This window comes from Colius striatus, chromosome 9 (assembly GCF_028858725.1).
Source record: "Colius striatus isolate bColStr4 chromosome 9, bColStr4.1.hap1, whole genome shotgun sequence".
NCBI lineage: Eukaryota > Metazoa > Chordata > Aves > Coliiformes > Coliidae > Colius > Colius striatus.
This window is the reverse complement of record NC_084767.1, coordinates 16,838,872-16,865,353: the sequence shown is the minus strand read 5'-3', so window position 1 is coordinate 16,865,353 and position 26,482 is coordinate 16,838,872. Positions and strand designations below refer to the sequence as shown.

Below are 26,482 nucleotides of genomic sequence, written 5' to 3'. Positions count from 1 at the left end.
TTCTAAAATTACCATTTTCTTTTTGTATGCCTAATCACTGAAGGGAGAGTGCACACTTGAGGTCCTGTGGTCTAAACTCTGTCTACTATTTTTGTCCCTTTTAAAGCAGTTCCCCTAGATTCCTGTCTGTGTGTTCATCTCCTAGGGTCCCTCTCCTATCAGGTGACAGAGTACTAGATCTACAAACGCTGTAGGTTTTTTTCTAAACCTGTCATAAATGTGAGTCTTGACTTGCACAGTTTCTACTTTTTTACAACTGGAAAATACGCTAGTCTAAGTTTCTCATTTCCAACATTATGGAATTATGTAAGCATACACCCAAGTTAGGATAAAAATACACTAAAAATACAGACTGCTTCTATGCTGACTTAATGGTTTTTTATTCTGAGAAGAAGTTTCTGTTAGAACAAATAATTGATGAATCATGTTTGTTTTCCACAAGTAAATTACCTCCTTAGAAGGAATTTCCACTCCTGACAAAATACATTTAAACAGCTGGGTATGTGATGGCTTTTATTGGAATTAAGAAAGATTAATTTGCTCCCCTGAAAAGATCTATGAAGTGAAAGGCTAGAGCATTACCTGCTAACTTATCTGTGTTCAACTCAACAAACCCTAGGTGAAGAATGCAATTAGTTACAAGAAAGTCTGGAGAGCAATTAAAAATAATGACATAACATGTTTACATGACTTTGCAATCATGTGCTATATTGCTGTCTCCATTATACATAACCTTTCAACTCTGTATAGACTGTGTTCCACTATTGCTTTTGATGTATTTCCTTTTGCAAACCTGCTAATGCTTGGAGAAGAAAATGCTTTTTTTTTTTTTTTTTAACGTCTTTTACACACTAATATATTGAAATTTAACATTAGAATAGAGTATGAGATGGATTTCACATTTAATAACTGTACCACAAAAGCTCTCCCATAAGCTTGCTTTAGAGGTAAATTGAACTGAATGAAGACATTAATCTGGAAATGAAAAAGACTAAAATCAAAGCTCACATGACCACATGCCTTTACCATAACACATAGTAAATCTTAGGAAATACTATACAGCACAGACTATGGCTTTTCATTAGGCTGAATTTAATATCATTCTCCAATTATTATTCATCATAAGTCTCATAATAATACAGTTATGACACCTACTGGAAAACTTAACAGCTGCTTCTGGATGTTCTACAGTTAAACCTCATCTAGGATTTTGGTAGGCTTTCACTAGTTTTGCATTCTTCAAAGCACACAATTAACTTTATTATAGGGTGAGACAGAATATTAAGTCTAAGCCCCCAAAAGTAACTCAACATTTCATGCTGACAACAATTGCTTTAATTTATTTTTTAAAGCAGGATTAGCAGGGTAAGGTCAACCTGACTATGCTTTCCACACCTCCAAAGAACTGAATTAAGCTGGCATAATCCTTTTCACATACTTCTCAAAAGCTACAGCTCCGGCATGGGAGGTTTACTTTGCATTTAGCACTGCATACGGGCGCCTGTTGTGATACAAGACCCGTATCACCTCCCAATGGACAAGCTGCGCTCTTGGTTGCACCCTGTGCATTCCCTGACCTCAGTAAGATTCTGTGTGACTGTAGTAAAGCCAGCATCTCCACCTCTCTAGATTAGGAATTGTTTTGTTTGTATCTAAGACTTTATTATGGGCTGAAAAGTATGGCGAGGAATTGCCACAAATAGCAGACTACTTTTGGTTTACCTCTGCTTCCCCCACTTCCACTTCTTTACTGCATCAGGCACTGCTAAACAGTTGGGCCATGTTATTCTCTGCAACTGATCAGCATAACTATGCAGACAGGTCATTTTGTAACTAAAGAGTCTAAGAAAGTGTTATGCCTGTAAAGCACAGAGGAATGTTTTATTTGTTCCTCATAAAACCAAAATGTCTGCCTTGTACAGTGGAGAACTGTTCTTGTAAGTGCTAAGCCCTCTTCCTTGGACAGGAAACTCGTTTTGAAATTACAGTTTTCTAATGGTCCTTTAGGGAAGTTCAGGTACCCCACTTCCTTTCAGGAACAGAACTCTTTGCACTGGTGTTGAGGACCACAAAAGAGGAGCTTAGGGAGGGGGAGAGAGGAGGAGGAGGAAGGCATAGAAGGTGGATTTTTTTTTTCTGGCCTTCTCCTCAGCTCTCCAATAACAATCAAGCATTGCTCATGCATGGAGAGAGACCCACAGCATAGGGACCAGCAAAACACAGCTATGCACACCACTCTGGTCAAAGGGGACTTTCCCTGTTCAAAATCAACAGGCTAGCAAGTATTTGAGATGAAGCCTATAGAGGCATCAATTTTTTGATTTAGCACTGACACAAACCTAATCTAAACCAAACAGATTAAGGGACTTAGAAATGCCAGAGATAAAGACTTTCTAGATCCTGACAGGATCTGGACTGCTTGTCTGGACATTGCTTGCAGACAGCTTTACTTTCATACCTGTTTTACACTACATTGATTCTAAAGATTTAAGTGGTGTTTCTTGCCTGTTTTAAATAAATTTTACATTAGATGAAAATCTACATCTCTCTATAAAAGAGCTGACTCAAATTTCCAGAATACTCACTGGGGATTTTGGAGTGGAGCTGGAAAGAGCTGTAGGTGGGAAAAGGTATTTAAAATTGGGAGTGGATCTGAATTCTTAGGTCAGACCCACCTTCAGAAGGGCCATTCTACCAGGTACAAAGGTTTGTGACATTGAAGAAATGCATTTCTTTAAAACAATCTTCCAACAATGGGAAAAAATAGACATTTAAAAATCAACTCCTGCAACTCAGCACGGTCAAGAATGAAAGCTTTGCTTTCAAGTGTTGAGGCAAAAGAAGGCAACAGGATTCATTCAGATAGTATTTATCCATCCAGCAGACCAAAACAAGAACAGTTTACAAAAGCGAGACCTCACAAAAAGGATGTAACTTGCATAATATCTGTTCCATTCCTTTATTTACTCAAGGCATTTCACTCTGGAGAGTAATTACACCACTACTACTACTCAGAGAAAAGGCAACTGAGACACACTTTACAGAAATACTGAATTACTTTTTTTTTAAGTGAGAAGAATATAAAAGTTATTCAATATTAGAAGCTTTTAAATGAATTGAATTACTGCATATTGAAACCTTACGTTAATATGAAGAGATACTCTTTATACTTGCACAAATGACTTTTCCTATGCTTTTGAATAATTTCAAACAAAAAAAAGCACAACAATCTATACTGCTCTAACTGCAGATATAAAACAACTCAGTGAGAAAACTGTGAGAAGTATATAATTAGGGAAGAAAAAAATTCAGCAGGAATGCCATGTCAGAATGTGATATATTCATGTATGGACTGCTGTTGTGTGGCAAGAAAAGAGATGGATGCCTTAGAAATCTATCAATTTGACATATCAATTTTATTTAAAAGAAATAGTTATGAGTCATATTTTTAATTCTTTTCAGTCATCATTAAAGCAGAAGGATGAGGTGGAAAGAAAAAGTCCTAAAAGTTAAGAAATTTTCTCTTGAAATTTAATTAGAAGTATTTGTCATTTATATCAACACAAAAAATAATCTGTAATATTTAGATCTAGGCAAATGAATATGGGTAGTGAAAACTGGTCCAAGCCTGTTCTCAGCACTTGAAGCAAAACTGCTTTGCTTCTGCTGAGGTTTTTAAGAGTTCAGTTAAATATTTTTAAAGGAGAAAAGGAAACAGGTTGTATATCTTTGTACTTAAGCCTAAGATAAGACCACAGGAAAAGCTGTTCTCAAGGCATTTCCTACTCAAACACAACCAAAATGTGTTAGAAGTCTCCACAGAAACCTCATCCTGCAGTGAGGTTTCAGGGTGAGTTCCTCATCCTTCACTTGCAGGAGGCTCTGATCTCTGGTCACCTCTTGGACATCATACTTAGTTCTCAATTTCATTATTTGCATTTCCCTGTTTCACAGTGGTACTGCTCTGCCTTGAATATCGTTGCTTTTGGTATTTCACAACACTTCATAAATTTTGGAACAAGAAGGCTAAAATGAAACAAATTACTATCAGAACAAAACAAAGCAGGCACAGCAGCAACTCAGAGCCAGATGGAAACAAAAGCATTCTTCTCACACTTCTGGAGAACGGTCTAGTTCATCCATCCTAATTTTCAAAAAAAGATTACTGGTCATTACTACAATAAAACTCCTTTAAAGCCTAAATGACAAGGACTTTAGCTTATGTTGCATTCCAGGCTGTAACACTTCCTAAATGTAAATAATTCAATCTGGTCTAAGTTCATCCCCAAATATTTGTTTTTCTTCTTTTTTTGGTTTACATCTCAAGCTAAGACACTCCTGCTGCATTGAACCCTTTTGTCCACCATCTCTTCAGGGAGATGAAATCATAGCTTTGAAAATTAAACTCTTAACAACTAACAGGTGATGTGTTGACACAAGGCCAATTTCTCAACACACAAGTTCCAACAGGAAAAAGTTTAAGTTTTCTAAAAAATTCTGAAGTCTCTCCTCAAAATAAAATTGAAAAAAAATCACAAAAAATCAAAGAAAAATGAATGTTGATACAATTCCACTGAGAAAATATATATTTGCTACAAAGCCAACTACATGACAAGGAGTCTGTTTCTTGTATTTTAAATTAATCATCTTTCCATCAGCATTTTATTGACTGCAGAATCATTTTACATGATTCCGGAAGGTTTTAACCCAATCAACCCCAATCAACCAAGACTGTTAAGAGTTTCCTGCATTCTTCTCTCTATGTATTCCACCCAATCCCCCTGGAATCTGCCATTGCAAGAGCAAAGGTAGAATCATTTAACAACACTTTCCCTCTTACACATTCCAATAAAACAGTTCTCAGCCTCGGTTCAAAGTCATGGAAATTTGATGCAGTGAAAATCAGTTCAAGAACTTTTACTGCTTTGAACAAGCCTTGATGAAACCTCAACTCTCAACAGGGCAATCATTCTCTTAAGATGTGATAAAAACCCCAAACTTTTCAGTCTTTAGTGTCTGAGCGGTATCAAAAATAGGCCCCTTAAAGGAGAAACTGTTAATTTTGCCAAGTTATTGCAAGTTTTGTATTTCTGTGAGGCAGATGACAGACTGCTGTTTAAATAAAACTCAAGTTCAGGCCACAAAAGCCACTTCCACTTAGAGCCTTCTCATCTGACTCACACTTTTTAAATCTCCTTTCTAGATTTTAATATCATCTACTACTTTAAGATTCAATATTATTTAACCTCCTAATTTTTAAAATTTCCTGGCTTACTATTGATCTGTAAAAGGTATGACAGTTTACTTCCCAGGGAAACCTGAAAATGAATTTAATCTCAAATGTTATTTATCACAACAGACACAGCATGAGTACTAATTTAAAAAAAGATACCCTATTTATTCCCCACGAATCCCAACTAATCTTTTTTCTTTTTTGGTGGAGCTTCCCCTACCTGGCAGTTTACACTTTGCTGTTACTCCTAACAGTTTACATATGTTTTAGAAATGCACTCAAACATGATTAATATAACTGCTGCCAGACGTTATTTGATCAAGTGCAGCATGTACGCTTTGGTCTGACTATTAGAGACTGCTCATGTCTGAAGACTTGGTCCTGGCTTAGACTTTGACCTCTACAGGCACATGATAAGAATGTGCACTTACAAACATTAAAGAAGTGGCAGATGCCAATCATTTACCAAAACTCTATGAACATTAACATTATTATTAACAAAAGAGGAGAGGACTATTGTAATTTTAGATTTTACTGGGCTCGAAAGAATGTGGGGGTATATGTATCAAGGGCGTGCATTCCCCTGTCCATATAAAGGGGAGCAAGACATACAAATCAGCATCAAAGGCTTCACTAAACAATGACCAAAGCCATGTATGGTCAACGTGCAAATCAATATATGCTGTGCTCTCTTTTTTGTACTGTAGTCACTTCAACATGATATAGCAGATGGTGATCATGGTTTTATTAGTTACTGCCTCTGACAGTGAGGGAAGTGGGATTCAATGGTTATTACTGAAAATATTATGACTCATTAAATTGCTGCTGTCCCAGAGTCTTTTCTCCACATCAAGTCTTTTTGTATCAGGAAAGCAATGGAAATCATAATAAATACAAGCATCTGTAGACAAATGTAACTGTTACTATTTAGAAGAAAAATGTTTATAAATACTTTTCCCATTACTTTACAGAAACAGTATAGCAGTGACTACATAGGATGTTCAACACTTTTTTTTTTAAATAAACTTTGTCTTTGGAACAAAGCATGTAAAAAAAAAAAATTATTTTGGGTGTTCTGTGGTAGCTGGACAAGCTGTAACTTCACTGGAGCAAAAGGTACATCTAGTCTGACATCCTGGCCCCGGCCAGTGCCCAAGGGCAGATGCTCAAGAGGATTAAAGGAACAGTCAAACTTGAAATGCTATTTTACCAGGACATTCCCTCTCATTTCAGCCATGTGTAGTTGAGTGATTTCCCAATTTAGAAATGCCAGCTTTGTGTTCAGTCCTGCAATGGATTTTATCTCTATGGATGTATCTAACTGTCTTCTGAAACCATGCAGTATGGTTTAGTATCCACATTTGGTACCTATAAGATCTTAGGATAACAAGGCTTACTACATCATAGACATTATTTCAATTTGTAGAAAATTAGCTCTCATTTGGTTTTTAAGTATTTTACTTCACTGTATATCCACTAAATTCATTTTTCCCCAAAGCAATTTATGTTGAGGAGGAAGCATTTCATCTTCATGCACCTAAGAATCCACATAGAATTTCATCTGTAAAAGAAATTCAGGGAGAAATGTACTGTAGAAAAAAGATGAAGACTAAACACATAGCATGATGTGAAGTTAGGCATTCTCAAATAATCCTTCTGGAAAAAAAAAAAAAAAGGGGGAAAATCATGTTCACAGTACCGGATTTAGAACTTCTAAAGACTGAGAAAACCTGAGGGAAGAAATTGCTTGCTAAATACTGCATGCTACTCTAGAAATGTAGAATGTCTTCCTGCTTTCTAGGTCTTTGTGCTACAACCACCCGTCCCATGAATAGAAGGTCAAAGAAGAAAAGACTTCAGCTTTATAGATTCTTTTGTTCTTCTCAACCTGAGATTCAAGTTAAGACAAATATAAGGAAAAAAATGCACAGCAAAAATTAGTCATATTTTTACCCTTCACTTAAACACCACTCTTCAAAATAAAAGGCAATACCAATATTAAATGGACAGCAATTTGCAGTACAAGTCATTACTTTCTTGCAACTTTGACAAATACACAGATCTAATGACTGCTGCTAGAATAGGAAGTATTTAAGTCTAATGATATTAAAATATAACTAAAATTTAACATTTTCAAGGAGAAAATAATCCGGTGACCATGATGTAAAAACCAAACCAGCCCAGCTCAGCATTTTTTACATTACTACAACATGACAAATGCGCACTTACCCCTCTGAATTAAGTGCCTATATTGACATAACCCTATGCACTGTTAGGGTTTTATGATGAGAAAATGCTTTGGCTTTTCATGTTTTTCATCAAACCTGATCTGTGTAGCTTGGAGAATACATTAGAACCCTAATTCTGTATCAACGTCGCTTTTGTAACTCAGAGATCTGCTGAAGTTTGTGGGACTGCAAGATAAGACAGGTTAAGTGTTTACAGAGCTGGAGCCAAGAAAGGGCTTATCAGTAATAGAAAACTCTTTATTTATATCCCTTTGAAACAGACTAATTCATGCATTTACAAGCTCGGAAAGTTAGTCATTCAGTTGGTAACAATGCAAAGTTTTATACCTAAAGAGGCACTTCTTACAAGTACAGCAATTTTAAGCCACGACAATCTCATTTTCCTGAAAAACATGATACAAGTCTGACATAACAGAGGAACATTACAAAGAAGCTTTGCTGTGCTGGTATTTTCCAAAGGTCTCTGCTTGTGAGGCTATTGCCACAAACAATCCTGCTGTATTTTAGGTCAAGTATTAATCCATATTAAAACCACATTGGATCTGAAGAAGTAGTTGCATGCTTGCTTAAAGAAAGACACAGGTCCTGCAAGTCCCTAATTTTAAACCTCTTTTAGGACACAGTTTGTATCACAACACCATAATAGGGATTAGTGTTTCTACACAGTTGCCTGTTTACAAAGAAGAAATGTATCTTGGTAGTGAATGCACGTTTCAATGATATCAAAAAGATACTGTCAATTAATTCTCTTCTGAAATTTCATTACTGCCTACAGATCTTTATTTACAGCAGTCTCAGAATGCCTGGAACTTGAATCTGCTTTTAACCTAATGCATTTTTACTCTGGACCTCTGAGCTCCCCTCTGCTTCCAAGCAGAAGGTAAGCAGTACGTTTGATGTGACAAACAGGGCAAATCATCATTTTCCTCTGTGAACCTGTAAAAATTTTCAGCAGCAGGCAGAACACAAGAGGTGAACAGCAGTTCAAGTTGATCAGCTTGCACATTGGAAAGTGAGCACCTGAAGTGAGCAGTTAAACTTACTGCATTCAGGAAGGACTTTCATTTTGCAGCCAATCAGCAGTTGGCCTAAGAAAATTTTCCACATTGAAAATTAATCAAGTTGAAAATGCAACAAACTGAGCTCCAGTACAAGAACCTCCATTAAAGGATTCTGGTGACATCAGATGCCTGAAAACAAAAACTCAGGTAAGCACCAGAATGCCTCAAATGCAACTCTAACCATGGGATTCAAAAGGTGCTTATTTTACATTTTAACTAAACATGTGATCAACAATACAAAATTGGCAGTAAAAACACAGTTGAGAAAAAAAAATGTAATGGAGAAAACAGACATTTAACATTTTCTTCTACCTTACCTCAGCATGTACAGAACAAATATAAATCAAAGTCTTAGTTCTTCTGTATTCCTGTTCTCCTGCTGTTTTATAAACTTCTCCTTCTCCTCATTTGCTATGACATTTTGGCAACTGAGGATTATTTACAGTGTAGAGAAGACGATGGGGGGCAGGGGGAGCAGAAATCACTTGCAGGCCTGGCTCTTGCAAGCCTTTAAATATGCTCAAGAGATTTCTAATTTTTTTTTTTTTTTTAAGCAAAGGAGTATCTTTTTTAGTTAGTAAGAAAGTTAGGACTATATTGTAACATGTGCAGGGTATTACATCTGAAGGGAACATATCCAATTACATGTATGGCTGGACCTGTTCTGACAAATACAAATCATGTATGATCATCTAAGTGGCTGAAATGAATCTGTGGCTATCCTCTTGACTGATCTAGTTGGGTTTTTTTGACATAAACTGATACTGATGTTCTACTTTGCAGAAAAAATAAGGAGTGTATTGCACTTTTCTGAAGTATGCGTTAAGGAAGATAAAGAGACAACGAACCACTGTAAAATAAGTACCACAATAACGAAACAAGACAAAAGGAATTACTACCACTGAACTTTTTGTCAGCTAGTGGTTGATAATGCTTATCACTTCTGTTGATGCTGCAGAACTAATTAATCAAATATTCTGAATAGTTGCTCCAAGATTGGCAGCACTGCATGAACTGACAGTGAAAGAAGGAAAAGAAATAAGAACCCTGCATTATTGTTCTTCGGCATCCCCACTATTCCTCCAGAATAAAGAAACGATATATATCCACTTGCTTCAATATCAGTAAAATTCAAAAGTACTTTCTGCACATTCACCAACACATACTTTTATCCTATTTACAGTGGAAATGACACAGGATTTCCTTAGATGAAAAGCAGGGAAGAACAAGCAGGTGGTATGCCTAAGAAACCACACTGCATACACTGGGTGTGTAGATGAGAGAATTATTTTGTAATATTACTTGCAGGTAACAAGAACCTTTAGTGAATAAGAAAGAGGAGAACACTCACTGTGTAACCTGTTCATATGTCAAATATAGTGAAGTGTAAGATAACAAAAACCACTTTACTAGCTGAATTTGCAGAGTCAAATTGTACATCCAATAATATAGTGGTTTTATCATCACTGTTTTTAAAGTTACTGTAACAGACAACACAGTGTGCTAAATCAGGGCACTTTTCTGCGAGCGGAGCTGTACCAAGTACATACATGCTTATAGAAAAGTACAAGAACACCAGAAATGTAGTTTGAAAAAGCACTTTGTCAGGCAAAGTCTGAAGATGGACTTAAATTACAGATAAGCCCATACACTATGAGAAATCCCAAAATGTGTATTCTTACTTTCTAATGAGTAGCTGTACATCCAAGTTACTTTCCAAGTACAATGTGGGTAAAGCCATCACTACAAATAGATCCAGAACAGAACTCCAAGTAATGCTGGAAGCATTATGGAAGTTCAACTCTCAAACTGAACCAAACCAAAATCCCAGATCTGAGAACATTATGTGCTAATTTCAGATTTAACTTTGAGCTACACTTTAGCAGAGGCTAGCAAAATTTAGTGCCTCCTACTAAAGTCAGTAGCATATTCTATACACACATTAACTAGCTTTCAAATCTTAGTAAGTTCCTTTCTATTAGGTCACATGTCTGTCACTTCCCCTCCTAGTTTTTCTGAAGTTCTTTCCTGCAACTGCTTTTGACATTTCACATATCTGTCCTCTTTCCTGGATGCACAAGACTGCTCTTTTGATTTAACCAATTTATTAGCATGCCAATTCACATTGTTTCCTTTCTATTATGTCACATTCCTGCTTTTATTTTTAAATGCTTTGATTTAGTCTCAGATCATGTGCCGACATGAGCATCTTGAAAAACTCCTCTCCAGGAGAGAAGTCAGGTTTTCTCTGGTTTTGTGAAGTATTAACTACCAAGATTTTAAAAAACACAGACCAAAAAACTTAAAGCATCTCATTTCAAGCGGGTGTTTCTGATTTATACTGAAAAGCATGCCTGAGCTTAAGTTCAGAATATATACTGAGCACTAAACGGTAAAAAAATACTATATTACTACTTTACAGAATGTGAAAAACTTAGAGAAAGAGAAGGGACAGAAAAAAAAACAACCTCCAGGCAGACAGAAACAGTCATTAAACAAAGAACTAATACTAACTCAGTGTGGAAAGAGTATCTAGTGCTTTTGAGATGCAACAATGTATGCAACAATGAATAAAAGGAAACACTAAAAAGATAGTAGAACTATCTACATAACCTTCAGAAGGAAAAAATCAAAACCCAACAGTTTAAAAATACTTAAGGGAGAAAAAAAAAAGAATGCACTTCTTCCCTTAGCTTTCTCTCCTGCTCTCTCCCTTTTTTTCCTTTTCCTAAAGCAGTAACTAGATGATCTCTAAAGGTCTCTTCCCATCCTACCATTCTATGAACTTTTTGTTGTTGTCCATCTCCTTAGATGGTTTCCCAGGATGCACAGCAGTTAAAGAAACACCTTTATTTCCCCAGACTATTCTTAGCTGCCCAAACCCTCACTGCCTCAGTAAACACTTTAAATCAAACCTTTAACCAATAACATGTGCTGCTCATTAGCAGTCCCTCAAGCTCACCTGTATTGTTCTGCTTCTTTAAAGGGTAGCATTCAAAGCACCCTTCACCCTAAGAAGCATTTTATTTGAGTTGTTATTGCTTTAAGCAGGAACCTAGCTGAAGGAAATGTTATTTTTTAAGGCCATCTATGAAGTTTAAAAGCATTCTTTTACAGAAAAGACCCAAATAAAGAAAACTACAAACACAAACAAATGAATCAAAAAATCCAAGGTATTTGATGGCTGAGGAAATTCAGTAATGTAATATGGATACCTTACAGCAAACAAGCCCTCAATTAATAATTCTCTACTGATACTGACCTTCATCATTAGAGGAAGAAAAACTTTACAGAAAAAAAAATAGCCTATTTCTGTTCCTCAATATCAATGTCCATTATAAGGTGTACCTAAAATTGTCTAAGGGTCGGGTTTAGTTTTAAATACTACTTAAGTCAAAGAAAGAATGAGCTGTATCTCTTCCTCAGAGGCTCAGTGCACTCAGTAGCCTAAAGACTACTGTCCCTTAAAACACTTGAAACTGCTGCAATCAGAGCACTGACATAAGCAGGTGCATTGTAAAAAAAAAAAAAAAAAAACTATGAGAAATGAGATCCAGTGTAGGGTTTTCCTTAGTCGTAACAATAGAATCAGTCTCCAAACACTAAACCATCTAGCATCAGTCCTTTTCGTTTGATCTCTAGCCCACAGGTATGCATACCTGCAAGGCCATTTGGCCATGCCAATGTGCCTGAATTGGTAGTTTAATCATATCCATCTTTTCAAATTTAAGTAAACCAATAGTGGGACAAGCCCATAAAATGGTGCAATCACAGTTGAGGTTAATTTTCTGTTAGAAGACTACTTTTGTGATGTTGTTTGTGGGGAATGTGCAATGTTTTAAGTCTTGTTTGAGAGGAGAACTACTATGTAAAGATCTTTACTTGCACGTCTAGCTGTTTATGTCTTTGAGCAGAGCATTTTCTTCCTTTGAAGCTTCTTCCTAAATGGAGGAAAAATAATACTTTGTTCCTCTAAGAAGGCACTGTGAGGATGAGATAATTATTTAAGGTGTTCTCATACTGGTGTGATGACAGGAACAGAGAAAAGACTACAAATGTAAGCAAATAAGCTGCATTGATCCAGGGCAGATGAATAGAGTGCACATTTATACACAGACTTAACCAAACAAATTGCAAACAGCATATGTAGCCTCAAAAATAATCTGTAAATTTAACAAAAATGTTTAAACAATACTGTAAGCAATCTCAGCACTGTGTAAACACTGAGCAGCTTTCTATTTAAAAGGAATGTTTATGCTTGACAGACAACTACAACCCAAAGCTACCAGGCACAAAATTGGAGCAGGAAGGACTGCAACACGTAGGCCCAGTCTGTATGCAGTGATGGTAGTAGGAATCCTCTCTGTCTGCCTCTGGGGAAGAAAAGTGTTTTCAACAGGTCAAAGCAAATCCAGTGCTGGAATGCACAAAAGCCATTCAAGCTCTGAGGCAGGGGTCAGAGTACCTTAGATGTGTACGTGATCAGCACAGCACTTACTGCAGCTATAACTTTTTTAGACATCTATAAATCAGAGGACCTTTTTTTGTTTTGTTTTGTCTTCCTGTGCCAATTCAGTTTGTATTATTACTTCCACTGCTAATTCACATTGTTCAGCACAACCTACCAGTCAGATATTCCAGTACAGCAGCCATGTATACTGGAGCACCAACACCAATTCTGTACTTCGGGTGGCCTTTCTTAATGTAACGTAGCATTCTTCCAACAGGGAATATGACTCCAGCCTTTGCGGAGCGGGAAGTCTTGGTTGACTTCTTCTTTCCACCCCTGCTGGACATTTTGTCTGTAATGTGTCTGGATCAGCACTCTAGGAATGAAAAAGAAACGAGAGATAAAAGGTTATCAGTAAGGACTGATGCTGTAATACCATACACTGAATTTCAAGCTAGGTCAGTATTTTGGGGTAAGCAATGCATTAAGGTGCCTAAAACATACAGACAAGTTGTGTTTTTAGAGTATACACAAAAAGAACCTAAAATAACTTTACAGGGAATGTTTACTTGCCATTGTAGCCTTGGCATATTTTTATACTGTAAATACATAAGACAGAGAAATACTTTCATTTTAATCTGCTTTGGATCTATTTTTCTGAAATTTCTAACAGATTAAACACTGTACCATTAATGGAGTGAAGTGAGATAACTACCTAACATAAAATAGACCTTTTGCATTGAAACAGAAGATGCTTTCTGCATGGAAGCTGACAACTCTCTGCTCTTTGGGAAAAACTCTTGATTGCACATTTGAACAATTGTGGTAGGGCTGTTATGCTCACGAATAACAATGTTACCCACTAGGAAAAAACTTCATCCACTAAAAGTTTCATAAAGTATGTTCATCTTCCTTAAAGAAACAGATTTTCAAGCCTGTGCTAATTTACAGAAAGATCTATGCATGGCAAAAGACATCTCCTATACACTAAATGTTCTATTTTCAAAAAGATCTGAAATAAACTCTGTGAGATTTGAACCCAATGGAAAACAGCTATCTCCACACTGAAGGCTGACCTGCTTCTACGTGCCCTCTAGGAATCTGAACTTCAATCTGCCACTTTTCTTTAACTTAACAACGGATCAAACACCAAGAAGATATCTGACAACTATATCTCAGTTTACATCGGTAAAGAAACCTATTGCTGACACAGCTATCAAACATATTCTTTTCTCTCTTTGACTTCTGCTCAGGCTGCAAACAGAAGCTGACAAATCCAAAGAAGTGGAGGGTTTGCAGGCTCTCGAGGTATCTTTGAGCGTTTAGGCAACAGACTGAGTTTTGAAATTAACTCAGAGGAAAGGAGACCATCCCCGTCTCCTCCTTCCTTCCCACATAGCTGATCTAGAGAATCCAATGGTATTTATCAGTAACACTCACACTTCTGTACATCCTAGTTCTTTCCTTGCTGCACAAATCCTACCTAATACAAATGCAAATTTGACTCCATAATGAAACCCCTTTAAGCCTGCTGTCCCATCACACCAATTCTTTGTTCATCTTTTTGTTCTTCTCCGAGTTATTCTGAATTCTCTCCTTGTCCTTATGAACCTAACAGTATTTGTCATACACCTAAATCCACTACGACTGAGCGAGCTTGGAATTAGGCAAAACAGGTTCACTAACCCTGCTTCTAAGTTTTGCAACCTCTGTTCTGTGCTGACATGTCCTGCAGTCTTTTAAATCTCAATGAGTCACTCAGATTCAGACTACAGAACTATCAAATGAGGACCACTCAGGATAACTAAAGAAACACAAATATCAAATGTTTCTTTTCCTTTCCACTTCCATGCTCCATTCATCAAAGACTCTATACTTGCATAGTACATTAAGTAAAATAAATGCAATGAGCTTACTGCTTGGTAAATGTAAACAAAATAATCCTATCTTATTAGCTTGGAGGAAAGTCACACTAGATTTATGAAACTGACGTTGAAAAACAAAAAGGAAACTTTAGAAGGGGGAAGCCATCAAAAGGGTTCCTTCTCCTTTCTTCTGTTGTGAGAGCAGCTCTGTAACAACTACTATACAAAAAGAAGGACAAAAGCCAAAATTCTTGCCTTGAGAAACTGTCCAAAGGGAGCTCATAGCTGATTTAAAAAATCTTCAATTTAATTGCATTTACTCATCTAGTTAGCTCTGTCTTTGTTAGAGGGAAGGCTGGTGTGGCTTTGAGTTGGTATGGACTTCCTGGCAGAAATTATTTTCATCATTCATAATCCATTTTCATCAATCCCACAGACTTTTAATGTCACAAAGTTAAGTCCATTGACTCAAACCCCAGGGAAAGTGGGCATAAGAAATACCTGTGCTTCTAGCTTTCCCCACAATTCCTTCACTTTTTAACTGACAGATGAATGATGAAAACCATGACTTTTCTAGGTAAAATCTTCAAGCCTTAAGCAATGAACTTCTATGAACCATTTGTCTTACAAGTTTATGAGATAGTAAGAATAGTTGGAAGATAATATGGAAATCTTTACTTCCTCATTTCAGGGTTTTTTCTTTGGGAGAATATCATCTAGCCATCAGCTGCATTTAGGTCAAAGTATAAGTAAAGCAGCCAAACAGAACCACTGCCAAAGAGCCTTTGAAAGAACTGGAGTAAATACAGCTCACTCCATCTAAAAATTCAAATGGAAGACACACACACATGGACAGTCATACTGTAGCTGGATAAGGAAAAGAGATGAAAGCATTGGCCTTTTCAGTTTTACTTCCGAGAAAATGACTATTCTTAGGGAAGTAAGGGAAGTGGTTCCTTGGTGTGATGAAATGAATAGACACTGTGTATCCTTGGCTCTGGATACATCTCATCTATCCAAAGCAATGCTAAGTTTGTGTTAACATACTGTCAATTGTCATCAGTCATGCTAAACCAAAATCCCCTCTATCAACCATTGGGTGAAACACTTTGCTGTTAGTTTCCAGCCTCTTTCATCTGGTGTCCAGAAGATGTTCTTCCCTTTAACACACTACTTTCTACTTAGTATCTCCAAACCTCCTGTCATCTGCAACTATCTAACACCTACCCATTTATATATTAAAAAAATAAATAATAATCTTATTACTTCTGCAAAATCTAGGTTATTTCCCCCTTTATTTTATACTCTTGGTGACATTTCTCTCATTTAGGATAACCCTGGACCTATCTTGACAATTGATCCTCTTAACATTAAAGACCTTTCTAGCTGTAAGTTTACTTGTGAGGAAAAACTTTTTCTGAACTAGAAAGGTATGGGACTTGCATACTGCAAAAGCAAAAACTCCTGGGCTTTTAGTGTTAAAGGTGAAACGCGATGAATTTCAGTAAACCTGTCTCAAGGATCCCATTCTTACAGCATATAATGAATCACGGTACCTTTAGATAACAGGGTGAAGGGAGGGAAATTCCAATTAAGTTTCAAGCCCCGCTTTTAATTTTGCCAGCTGTGTAATTTGGAAGGGGAGAAAGAGAACCTGCTATGGAAGGCCATTCTCGAGCTTAATTATGGATTCCAGATCATCACTTTGCAGAACCTGTTTGACCTGCCTTTTGAGCTGAAGGATGGCCCAATAAAATCTCAAAGTCTCTTCTCTAGTTCTCCATGGCAAAAGAGAAGAGATCTCATTTGCAACAGCCACCAAAAAAAAAAAAAAATCACCAAAGTTAAACATAAAGAGTATGGCAACAGATCAAAAACCAAAGAAAACTGTGTGCCTTACGTGTTCCCAAATGGTTTATCTTTGTAACACCAGACACTCTGGAATGCTGCCAGCATCAATGAGGCAGGGCTGTTTGCTGAGTCACTGCTAGCCAGTAGATGAAGGAGGCAACCAAAGGGAACCTTATCACATGGGCCATAGTTCAGATGAGATTTCAGCAGGAATATTTACAATAATAAAAAAAAATTAAAAAAATCACAGTCAATCATAGAAACATAGAATTGTTACAGTTGGAAAAGACCCTTACGATCATAAAGTCCAACCACTAAGCTCACACTGCCAAGCCCTTCACTAAACTACACCGTGTCCCTCAGCACTTCATCTATGTGTCTTTCGAATATGTCTAGGGATGGGGACTCCATCACCTCCATGGTCAGTCCATTCCTATGCTTAACAACTCAGTGAAAATGTTCTTCCTAATGTCCAATCTAAATCTACCCTGGTGCAACTTGAGCCCATTTCCTTGTGCTCTATCATTCATTACTGGAGACAAGAGATTGACTCCCACCTCACTACTACTCCCCTTCAGGTACAGTTGTGACAGTGAACGGACCAGTCTTTTCCTTTCTTTTCTCTCTCTTGTCTTTGCAATGCAATGACTGAACAACTTTTCCAAATATGTCATGTCTTCAAAGAATCGACAATGAAGTGATTTTGCTTCAATGTAGCAATTGACAAAACCACCACTGTGACAATCACAGGTATAGTATCACTGAGGAGTCAATTAAGTCCATCTTTTACTTTGAATCAAATTTAATGCTGTACTTTTCAGTGGCTCTGTTGTGCTTGGACACAGATTGCCTTAGTTGTAGATGTCAGCACATGTTTTACAGCCTTTTGAAAACCCCTGTAGCAAGATTCATACTGTTTTCTAAGATCCCAAAATTCACAGAAATGATAATTTGATGGTATATTGATTTGGCTCACAGCAAAGACTCAAGCTACAAGGCTCCTCTGCTTTTACATCTTTGTGAAACAGAAACAAACTTTCAAATAAACAAAATAATGTTAAGATGTAGTGAGTAAATCGGCACAATTAACATTTTGCTGTTTCAAATTGGCCACAGTAACTCTCATTGGCCTTAATTTTTTTGTGTGTTAAGACAAATATTCCACTAAATGGCACAAATGCTCCACTAAATTACAATGCCAAATACCATATTCTTTTTTTTCTGAAAGTTTAACATCACAATTCAGAAAGCACAACTTACACATCTTGGTAAAGTGATATCTGATTTCCAAATACCAGGACTTCATTAGCTCAGTCAATTCGAAACTTTCATCTAACAGTAGCAATAAAAAATCCTCTGACATTATTAATAGTTTTCAGGCACTCGTTCTTAATGACTCCAGAGATTACTATGACTGCAACTACTGCCGGGCAGGGACTGTTCTGATCATGAGCTTACAGTGGTGTATTAACTGCACTCAGCAAACAGATGATTAAATAGAGATCTACATGATCGCATCTATAAGTGCAGCGGAATCCCAGAAACCATCTCTACAACAGGATAAGTACCAAGATTTAATAATCATTTTTGTCTTCTTTCCAGTGCAAAGCCTAAGCTAGAAAGTTCATTTTTGTATAATGAGAGATTAACTGCAATGCTATTTTCTTCCCATTGTTTCAAAAGATTAACAATGTAAGTACTGCCATACTCTCTTAAATCTATTTATCTACTGTAATAATAGCTGCTTGCTGAACTCTTTTTGAAAAGGTGTGTTTGAATTTGCTTTGACAAGCAACTTGCTCTGTTCTTGGCTAATCAGAAGCAAGTCTGGCATACATAAGATGCACTGCTTAGAGTCACTATAAAATGGTCTCTAATAATGCTTGTCTAGCACAACAGTATCTCAGTCTGTGACTGTGGTTTCTAGGTAGGACACTAGTTACTCCTTTGATGAAGAGTTACTCCTTTGATAAAGTACTTGTTCAAAATCACATCAGATCAGATGATAACTGAGTAATTAGCTCTTCTTTAACTCTTTGTAGTCTGAAAGAGACAGAGGAGTGAAACTGGTTGCAAAACAGCTCTTCCAGCACTACATTAATTTCTCATCCAAAAAGGTAGCACCATACATAAATTTATTTTCACTTGGAAAATTGAGAGACCACTCCTTATCTAGGAATACTCAATAGATGTACCTCTGTTGAAGATTAATAAGACTAAAATTCCACCCTTTACGTTATCACTATGGGAAGAAGAGAAATAACATTTTTTTACAGAATCTGCAGGCAAAACAAAATACTGCTGCACAATTGTATTCAACTGGCAAAAGTCCCTTCCTCCCACAATGGGTCTGAAACCGTGAAATAAGTATCCCCTTAATGCACAGACCTCCACTATGAACAGTGTGACAGAGTTTTAGCTGGGCATCCTGCCACCAATAGTCAGGAAAATGTAAATACAATTCAGTGACCACTGCTGGAAGTACTAGCATGAAGTCAAGCCCATTTGCACATTACAATCTTTTGTATTCTAGGTAGGAAGCAAGAGATTTGATACAGGACCTCAAGTCACTGGACCATTTAGAGTTTAACATTCAGAAAAATTGTTTTAAAGAATATTTTGAAAACTTCTTGGCTCCTTGATATTTTTGGAAGAAAGCAAAGCAACAATAAAGAATTCACATAGGTGATTCCAAGGCAAAATCTGGACACAGAAATGAAATTCAAGATAGATGCTACAGTGCTTAGTGAAGGGACTGCAAAGACTTGACCCTCTGAGGAGGTCATGAATGGCATGATTCTAACATCACTACTTTTGGAACAAGGACCATGAGCTGAATCCCACCCATCCTCTTTGAGGATGTGTCTTGGTAAGGAATTATGGCTTCCTTACACCTCTTTCTCTGACAAGTAGGTAAATAAATTCCACAAAGACTACATGTTTCTTTTTTTATTTTACCTCTAAGAAGCACTGAGCTGACAAAATCTAATGCTACCTGTACTGCCCACTGAGTCAGTACTCCTTCTCCCAAGGGATGCTCTCTCTCGAGCCTCTTTTTCCCTCGTGGCATCAGTTCCAGATTCCTGCTCCTTTATCCCCACTTCATAACTTTGCTGGGGCAGGACTACCTTTTACACAGAACACACAATGGGCCTTGACCCTGGATCACAAAGTTGTACAAAAATACTTCTGAATTTCTTTGAGAATGCAAGATTTTTGAACATTTTTCCAGAACATGACTATATCACCTATCTTATCAAGGGAATAGCTTTTATGAAAACTCACTGCTATGTACTGTAATTTTACCTGAAGAACCAATCAACTCCTAAGGACAAATTTAAACATTTTATGATTTATTTTAAGAATAAAGTTTGCAGTGGTGGATTTTTCTTTTTCCTCGTGCTGATCTATAAAATAAGCATTCTTCCTATATTACTGTTGTTATGCATAATTCTAGTTTTGAGAATCAGTTATGGCTTAATCTACACTGTCAATATTTGGCTTTACTGGCAATCAGAAGGGTGCACCTTAAACATAACAAAACAAAATTACTCTATAGGAGCCCAATGACAGATAACACAGCAAAATAACCTGCAACCATTACTATGTAAACAACAGCATAATTTCTTTCTTACTGAACACTTGAAAAGGCCCAGAGCACACGACACATTGATGAGTTTTCTAGGGATCACTTGATGCAAAATCTCTCATACTGAATTGTATGGAAATATATTTTTCAAAGCAACTATATTTGCCTTGTTCCTGCTTTTAACTCTGAGTAGTGCCTAAGAACTCAAGTCTTGTTTTTATTAATTGCTCCCTTGCTCCTTAGCTCATTTATTTCTTCCACTCCTAGGAATGGGAGAGGCAGTTGATCTGCAAAGTTCCCTACAGACCTGTTGCTAAGTGACAGCCACACACAGTCCTGAGGAAAAAATGGTCGTTCATCTGTATGGTCAAGAGATAAATAACAAGCCTCATCCAAATATACCTCAGCTAACAGTCTCCTTCCATCAACATAAGTGAAGCAGCCTCAATTTTACACCACCATACTTGCACACGAGCTGGTTCTGTCAGCTTCAGATGCAAACTCAGGGGCCTTCTGCAACTTTTTTTAAAGATTACAGAGGAAACAAAAGGATTATAGGAAGATCTAAGTTACAGAAAGAGTTTGCTCATCTTGCTGTCTTCTGCACACACAAACACATCAGTGTTTGGTCTAAATGCAGGTGCTCCTGTGACATACCTCGAACGAGTCTGAGAAACCTGCATTCACCTGCATCTTGCAGCACTTGCAGTCCCCTATGAGGAACACCCACCCCCAGAGACAGCCCATATAGATGGCTCAGATCCTGCAGGCAGACATATTGCAGGTTGTACAAGAAGTGACAGTTTAAAAAGAATAATAGGCCGGTTACTTGCTGAACATTTGTTTTTTAACACTCTTGGAAGCCTTGACTTATGGTTTTTAAAGCATCATTTGTTTTTTTTTTAAGCCATTCACACGCGATACGTAACTTTTATGCCACGGTTTCCTCGTCCCAAAGTGAAACACACTGAAAACACGTTCTGCTGCTTTTCACTTGTGCTTTTTGCAGTCTCTCTAGATTATCTTCTCCTGCCCGATGACCCGAGGTGGGAAAGACGAAACAAGAGTCCGTGCGCACTTATAAAGGCAGAGCGACGGGAGGAACAGCGGCTCGACACCCCCTGCACTCCCGTGAAATCCCTGCGCAGGACCAGCGTCTGCAGGCTGTCCCCTGGACGCCTTCCCGCCTCCACACCATCACCCAGAGCCAGATTCAATAGAAATCAAAACCCGCTGCCACCATTTCGCTGGGAGCGGGGTGGATCTCCCGGCTTCACCCGAGGCACAACAAGCAGCGGAACCGACAGACCGCCCGGCGCGGCCAGCGCCCCCCGGTTTTCCTCAGGGAAGGGCAGGGGAGGGGGCCCGGACCCCGCCTTCCTCATAGACCACCGTGGCTGGCTCGGGGCCGCTGGCGTGCCGAGCCGGCTGACACCCCGCCGCGGCACAGCCCCTCAGCGCCCTCCCCCCCGGCCCACATGGCGGGCGACCCACAGCAGAGACTTACGGCGCGGCCTCCGGTCACACGTCTCCCGTCGGCCGGCGGCGGCCCCGCTCCGCTGCCGCTGCCTCCGCTCCGCCCGCGGGGCCAACGGGAACGGCTCGACGGGCTGGCGGCGAGCTCCCACAATGCCCTGCGCGCCCGCGCGTCACATCCCTCCCCCCCGCCCCACGCGCGCCCGCGTCCCTGCGCGGCCCCTCCCCTCACCCCTCACCCCTCACCCCGGCCGTCGCTGCGGTGGTTGTCCCGCTCTCCTCGTCTCGCTGCTTTCGGGGGGCCTCGCCACAGCGTCACCCCGCCCGCTGCTCAGCCCCGCTTCGCCGCCAGCCAGCGCAGACCCGCGGCGCCTTCATGCGAGGGCGAGGCCCTCGGGCCCCCGCGGCTGCTGGCCGCCGTGCAGGCACCCGGCCTGGCTGTTGAAAGGCTCCGTCCCCGCGTGGGGCTGGGGCTTGCCACTACGTCTTCCGCAGCTGCTCCTGGCCTCTCCTATCCCTACTCCTGGCCAGGCCATTGTGTACAAATGTGTGCTTCTAAACCTTCAGTGGGGAGGCCAAAGCAGGGGGTTAACGCTGTATTCCTCCTGAAATGTATCTTGTTCAGGGAGGGGAGGGTATGAGTGACTGCATTGTTACCTCTGGTGCAAGGTGTACGTGCTTTTGCTGCTTGTGCTGTATAAAAATGGCTTGCTGCCATCTTAGGAAGGCCCCAGATGGAGCTTTTGAAGGAGTTTCTGCATGGGAGACACGGAGGGCCTTGAACTGCACTGTTCCAGGTTGGGAGAGCTGCATTGCTGCTGCTGCTGCTCCCTGCCCATATGCCCAGCTGACAAGTGGAGGGTGCACCTCCTCATGGTGCATCTCCGCTCCTGTGTTCTTCCATTTCCTTCCCAGCTGGCCATTAGTGAAGGAGGGTAGCTGTCACAGCAGGTCTTGGCTGTAAGACAGACAGTCATAACAAATTGCATTTGCAATAGTGCGACTAGAGGAAGCGGGTGCTTTGAATGTCACAGTAGACTCCTGAGTTGCCGATGCTCCCAGACCCTCCTGCTGTTCCCACCTGAATGGAGCATCCCCTGTCTTCAGTGCCCAAAGCAGCATGCCAGCCCATAGCCTCTCCCCCAGTGTCCTTTGCTGTTCTTTCATGGTTAGAACCATGACAGGTGACAGTGGCACTGTGGTGTAATACATTACCATGACCAACAGCTGGTAGAGGTAAGGAGTTTCTCTATTGCTCATCAACCACTCTGAGCTCCAGCTGTCCTTATTTTGCTCATTATCAGCACATATTCACAGTACTTTTGTCATACAAAACAGAAAGCAAAAAGGAAGAAAATTAAAGGAAGAAAGAAAAACCAGGAACTGGAGACAGCATGCATAAAATGTGGGGCTGGTCTGGGAAACATCCCTTCAAAAAGTGTTGGTGAAATAAGGAGTGAGAAGGCTCAGTATGCACAGGGCTGCATGCAGTGCCTGTGGCCTATGGAAGCGTTCTCGCATGCAATGCCACTAGCCAAGCTCAGGCATTATAATTGTGGTGTTCTCATCCAAATAAATGGCTGGGCTTGATCTGGTTTTTATTTCTCTGCAGCATACTGTCAAATGCAACCTTGGCCTGACTGTGCTCCCTAGTGCTAATTGTAACCTGAATGCTATTCAGACACACAGTTTTGCCTAACAAAGACTCCCTGCTAAGTAAAATATCCTCTAGTCCCTGATTGCCGTTAACCCAAGGATATGGATACAGTACTTACTAGGCCATCTGCCATGGCTTGTCTTACACAGCTGAGGACACAGGCCACTTTCCCTGTGTTCACATCCACACAACCCATCTCCCACCTCCTCCTCCTCCATTTTCACAGCACAGCAGAGCTCTACTCCCTTTTTCCTCACTGGTAGTGCTACCCACACAGGAACCCTTCCTGAGTGCTGTGCACAGCACCAACCAGAACTGATCCTCCAATGCTTGGCTCTTCCCACTCCGTTTTTCTGTCACCTACACAAGTTTTATTTTAAAAAGAACAAACAATCCTCAAATATCTCAGTCTACATGATGAGTTGCAAACCCACATCATCTAGAGGGGTTGATACAAGGCTAACAAGGTGAAAGGAGATAAACTACAAGTGCAGATAGAAGGAGTTATGTGGCAAACCAGTGTAGGTCAATTCCTGTGCTCTTCTACTATCATCATTCATTTTGTCTGTTTTTTAAGGGAAGTCTCTTAAGGGATTTTGTGCTTTTGAAGAAAGACTTGAAAATACAATTAGTGAGAATTTCTGGAGTGAGAGCTGCCTGAGTTTGCAGAGGGCCTGAACAATCTCTCCATGGAATAGGGTGCTACCATGGAGGCTGATGTTGATCACTTTAATGTTACATTGACTGACTCACCTCCCACTACAGCACACATTTATCAAAGTGAACATCTACCGAGTCTGCAAAGAGCACCTCTTTTTGAGAACACACAGTGTCAAGAATGTCTAAAAGGAAGTGTTGCTTAAAAAAGTCTGTGAAACTACACTCCATGCACTACCTCACTAAAACAAACCTTGGCTTAGATTTTATTCCCTTTGCCAGTTTAGGGATGTATTTATTTATATACAGAATGATAAAAAGCATCTTTCCAGAGCACCACTATCTTTATGATTAATATAAACAGTTGATATTCTTACATTCTTGTATTTTTACTTCATTTTGACACCCTGACTCTGTAATCGGCTTAAACAACCTCAAGGGACTATTTGCAGAAGATAGTTATGAGTGATTGAGAATATAAACACCTAACTTGTTTACGCAGCATAGGTGGTGGGGAAGGAAATATTACTTGGGAGGGGGCAGAGCAGCGTGGGAAGGGTTGTGGCTGATGGTAATCCTCTTAAACTTAGATAAGCATTTTCACTTTGGGATAGCCATCTTAATTCTGAATGCGTCACCTCATTTGTCATGGTGTTTATTTGTCATTGTGTGTTTATTGGATATTGAGAATGCATGCCCTAGGTTACTTCAGTTTGCTGAAATATCTCTTCAGGATGTGCTGTGCCCAGCCAGCAGGTCCCTGATGTTTTTCTACCACTTTCACATGGTCAAAAGAAAGTACAGATTTCTCAGGCGTGACCTACTTCTCTGAAGGGCCTATCTGAACCTCCTTCAGCTGCTTAGTTTCCGCTATTTTTCCAGACTATGAGACTCATCCGCACTTCAGTTAACTCCTTACAGTCAGATTACAGTCACATATACGTACCTGCAATGTGCATAATGCTATTGCTGTTCTTGCCTTCTCCATCAGACGGGCACAGTGACTTCGTATCAATTCCAGTCTGTGCCCATCATGTTCTTAATGCAGCCCACAGACCTTCTATCCGTCCTGACAGAGTATCAACTGTGATTTTCAGAGGGCTGCCACTGGCCTTCCTGCAGATTGACGTAATCCCCTGTGTTTGTTACCCTATTGAGAAATCATCCACCACAGTACCTGAATGTGTGTAGGACAGGTCTTGACTTTTCTTTCACTTTGCCCTGGTTTCCAGACACCGTAAAAATATGCAGCTCCCCCATTTTTTGACATTAGCCCACCAAGATCAGGAGATTCTGCAAATGGTATCGACCACAAACTGATGCTGGAACCATGGTGTGTTTTGATACTTATGCACAGCTGAAGCCGTTGATCTTAATGATCCCTTTTTATCTTCATTATCTGGACAAACAAAGAGCTGCAGTTTGATTTCCAGCACACTTCAAAAACCAGCAGCCGGCTTTGTTGAAGTGAGCTGCTGTTTTACACTCAGCCTTTATCTATCACAGGTGAAGAGAACGAATTCCATTTTCAGGTAGTCACTCTTTCCTCTGACATCCAAGTAATGACAGTTGTGAAGATGTTTCCCCTCTTCTGAACATGGAAAGCAATTATTTGTTTCTGCCTTAGTGTTCTCACAGCACTGTTGAGACTGCCAGGCTTGTTGTTCTGGTAGCAGAAGTGCTAACTAGTGCTAATATGTTATGTTGAGATTAATACTTCCAGGGCACAAGAAGTAGATGTCTGAGATTCATTTCCCAGGCTGGTAGACAGAGATAAGTTTGTACAGATAATGTACTCCTTCCAAATTTACATAGACAGGCTGCCTCTCATGTTTTTTTTGCAAAAATGAAATTTCTGCCAACCAACTTATTCAAATAGTTATGCCAACCATTTTTTCAAACTTGTATGCCACTTTTGTAATGGCTTTCTTCCAGAAAAATACCAGCTATGGAAATTTTTACCAATGCTTACACCTCCTATCAAAAAAATCCTCAAAAAAAAAATGCTTTGAAAATATTTTAAAGAAAATGTCACTTTTTTAAACAAAGAAGGCAAACTTTTTCCAGTTTCAATCTGGCGAATGAGAGCCACTGTGGTACTTGCACTTTTTAACCCAGGTTGCAAAGTCATTCATACAGCTCTTGGATGCTGTGACTCAAAATAAAAGCCAAAGTCTGTAAAATCACTACTAAGCTGTATACTAAGGATAATATTAACCTCTGATATAATGCATTTCAAAACCTACTTCTTCCAAATAAAATCTAAATGCTGTTTTGAATTACAGAATCTGTAGCCCAGCAGCAGCATGACACAGTGACATAGGGAAACAAAAATGCTTGTTTCCCAGCAATGTGGAATAAGTGTGCTCTCAAATAAGACCGAAGTACCCTGAA

The 26,482-nt window shown here is 39.3% G+C and overlaps 1 protein-coding gene across 13 annotated transcripts in view; it reads right to left on the bottom strand.

Annotated features, from left to right (window-relative positions):
- LOC104562262 (core histone macro-H2A.1) overlaps positions 1-21,916 on the bottom strand; it is a 46,866-nt gene extending 24,950 nt beyond the window's left edge. For all 13 annotated transcript variants that reach the window (XR_009819313.1, XR_009819314.1, XR_009819315.1 and 10 more), the window contains exons 1-2: positions 21,806-21,916; positions 13,169-13,369 (exon numbers count right to left, since the gene is read on the bottom strand). Coding sequence is in view for 6 of the 13 variants with exons in the window: in XM_062002963.1 (XP_061858947.1) it covers positions 13,169-13,340 (172 nt within the window). In the remaining 7 variants the exon portion in view is untranslated. The remainder of the gene's footprint in view (positions 1-13,168; positions 13,370-21,805) is intronic.
- Between the last annotated feature and the right edge of the window lie 4,566 nt (positions 21,917-26,482).